The 2,712-nt window shown below is 32.8% G+C and overlaps 1 protein-coding gene across 1 annotated transcript; it reads left to right on the top strand.

Annotated features, from left to right (window-relative positions):
* The first annotated feature begins 915 nt into the window (after nucleotides 1-915).
* On the top strand, nucleotides 916-2,439 carry LOC132724787 (E3 ubiquitin-protein ligase Midline-1-like). The gene has a single exon (XM_060709751.1). It carries the CDS (start codon nucleotides 916-918, stop codon nucleotides 2,437-2,439), a length of 1,524 nt encoding a protein of 507 aa, XP_060565734.1.
* The last annotated feature ends 273 nt before the right edge of the window (nucleotides 2,440-2,712 follow it).

Genomic DNA, 2,712 nt, shown 5'->3' with positions numbered 1-2,712 from the left:
CACTAGTTTGTCGCGTTTTCTGTACTGTAACGATTCATTAAATATCAGTTAGTATCAGATAAAATTGTTCTTTATTGTCCATGTATATGTTGCCTTTATCTTTTTACACAAGTTATTGATATAACATACTAAATCATACCTCTTACTTTTGTACGTTAAACTCAAATTATCATAAAATAATCTACTGTTGATCACCAAGATTAGCACCCGTTTACTATATATAGCATATTGACCGTGTCGGGAAGTCTCTACCTTGTATATGTTACACATAGTAAACGGGTACTGGATTATAGGATTGTTGTTGTTGATCAAGGGGAGATTACCGGTTTTTGATGATAACTTGACCATTATTGGCAAGATAAATGTGCTGAACGCCTGTGGTTAAAAAAGCAACAATCAAAGTCTGATTACTCAAATAAAATTGATTACAATATTTATGGTCATATAAAGAAATGATTTTTATAACTAGATGAGAAGAAAGTGTAAATTATGAAAAGTGTATTAGTATATAAAACTTTAGCTAAATAGTATTTACATACGAGTAGACACAATGAGTTGTCTGATAATCAGGAACATGTCAGATATAGAGACAACTTTTGTACTTTAAAGTGCAACCTGTAATGTAATTACACACGAAAACGTTTTAAATATTTTAACAGAATATTTCATATTAATAAATTATCTAAAATTTAAAGCAAATAATTATTGCTAATTTGAAAGAATGAAATGAGTTTCTTGGAATATTAGTGATCCAGTCACGCAGAGGTGATTGTCATCTAAGCACAACTTCATGATTTAGCACGATTGCAGTGAAAAAAATCAAACATTGTAATTGTTCATTTTTCAGAAATAGATAAAGAAACAGAGTCATGAAAAAAGTAATTTGACTAAATAAAGTTTTACATTAAATAAGACATGGAGGTCCCTGATAGAACACAAGACAGTCCACCAAAAGATAGTGCAGGGAGGTCTTTGAGTGGAGAAAGAACAATATTTTGCCAACCATGTAGTAGTGACGGCGATACGATGGTTGCCATTGGATACTGTCAAAATTGTAACGAGTATTACTGTGCAGTGTGTCTAAAAGTCCACTGCAAGCAAGCCATGTCAAGAAATCATATTATTCTGGATGGTGACAATATGCCTAAAGTTACATTTCCGGCTGTAACCCCAAACGCTTGTTCTGAAATATGTACCAAACACGAAAATGAAATAGTTAAATATTACTGCATGTCACATGATGCAGTGGGTTGTGGAGATTGTATGATCATTGATCATAAATCCTGTAAAGTTAATCGTATACAAGATATATCTACAGAATATTTCAATGGTACTGAACACCAAAATATCCTAAAGAAGGTAGAGCAGTTTGTTAAAGATGTGGATGAAATAAATAGGAAGCTACAAGTCAGTGAAGGAAATATGAGACAAGCCTATATAAATGCAATTAAAGATGTCAAAGAATTCAAGAAAGAAATCATCGATTATCTTAACAAGGCAGAAAGAGAAATGCTTGAAATGATAAACGAAAGAAAAAAGAAGAATGAGATGCTGATACAGGAACTGCATCAAGCAGAAAGTTATATTGGAAGAAATATTAAAGAAATACATACGAATTTGCAGCTACAGGTTAGTCAAGCGAATGATTTGTTTGTTGAGGCAAAACAAGTTAAGGCAAAACTTAACTCTATTGATGAAAATCTAAATATGTTGAAAAAGGACATCAGCATTGATGTTTATACGTTTCAACGTTCTTCCCACATGGAGCAAATGGTCAAGTCATGTGTACCGCTCGGTGCCATAGTTGATAATACAGAAAAAATGGTCGAACACACAGCATCAAAACACAATTATCTTGTTTCTAAAAAAAAGGTAACATATCAAACTGATTTAGACAGGAAGAGCATTTCTGAAATGGATGCTTATTTTGATTGTGAGATTAACATTAAAACAGAAGATGATGCTTACGACTGCTTTGTTCAAAATTGTGCACTTATTTGCCCAAGTCAGATTATAGTAATTGGTGGGAACAATAATTGTGTTAAATTAGTTGATGTCAGTAACAAAGAAGTTTCGAAGTACAATCTTAAGTATAGTCCACAAGGTGTAGCAGTAGTAAATCCCAATCTGTTTGCTGTGACATTTCCTGGTGAAAGGAAGATACAATTTTTCACAATAACAACAGGTAATAAGATCAAAGAAAGTGACATGATTAAAGTTCATACAGATTGTAATAAAATTGCAATCCATGAAGATAAGATTATTGGTATAACCAACAAGAGTGTTGAGATTATGAGCATGAGCGGACAACTGATAAAATCTTTATCTCATCCAAATATGAAATGGTTAATGGATATTGCTGTCGTACCAAGTTCACAGATGTTTTATGTCAGTAGTGGTTCATTGGGGTATAAGTGCTGTTTTAAAATTCGATTTTGATGGCAATCTGATAGCAACATACCAGGACAAGGATCTGGTAAGTGCGGGAGGATTAGAGGTAACAAGGGACGGTACAGTGCTTGTGTGTAACTGGGATAGATATGGCAGTATTCATATGATAACACCTGACTGTAAAAAAATCAAAGAACTCTTGAAGGATAATGAACATGTTAATTTTCCATGGGGTGTTACGTTCTGTAATGAAACAAATAAAGTATTTGTTGCGAACTTTGTGAATAATATCGACAAGAAGTTTAAAAACGTTTTGAAAGT

This window comes from Ruditapes philippinarum, unplaced genomic scaffold (assembly GCF_026571515.1).
Source record: "Ruditapes philippinarum isolate M1 unplaced genomic scaffold, ASM2657151v2 ctg2370_1_1_1_1, whole genome shotgun sequence".
Taxonomy (NCBI): domain Eukaryota; kingdom Metazoa; phylum Mollusca; class Bivalvia; order Venerida; family Veneridae; genus Ruditapes; species Ruditapes philippinarum.
This window is presented reverse-complemented; position numbering and strand designations above follow the sequence as displayed.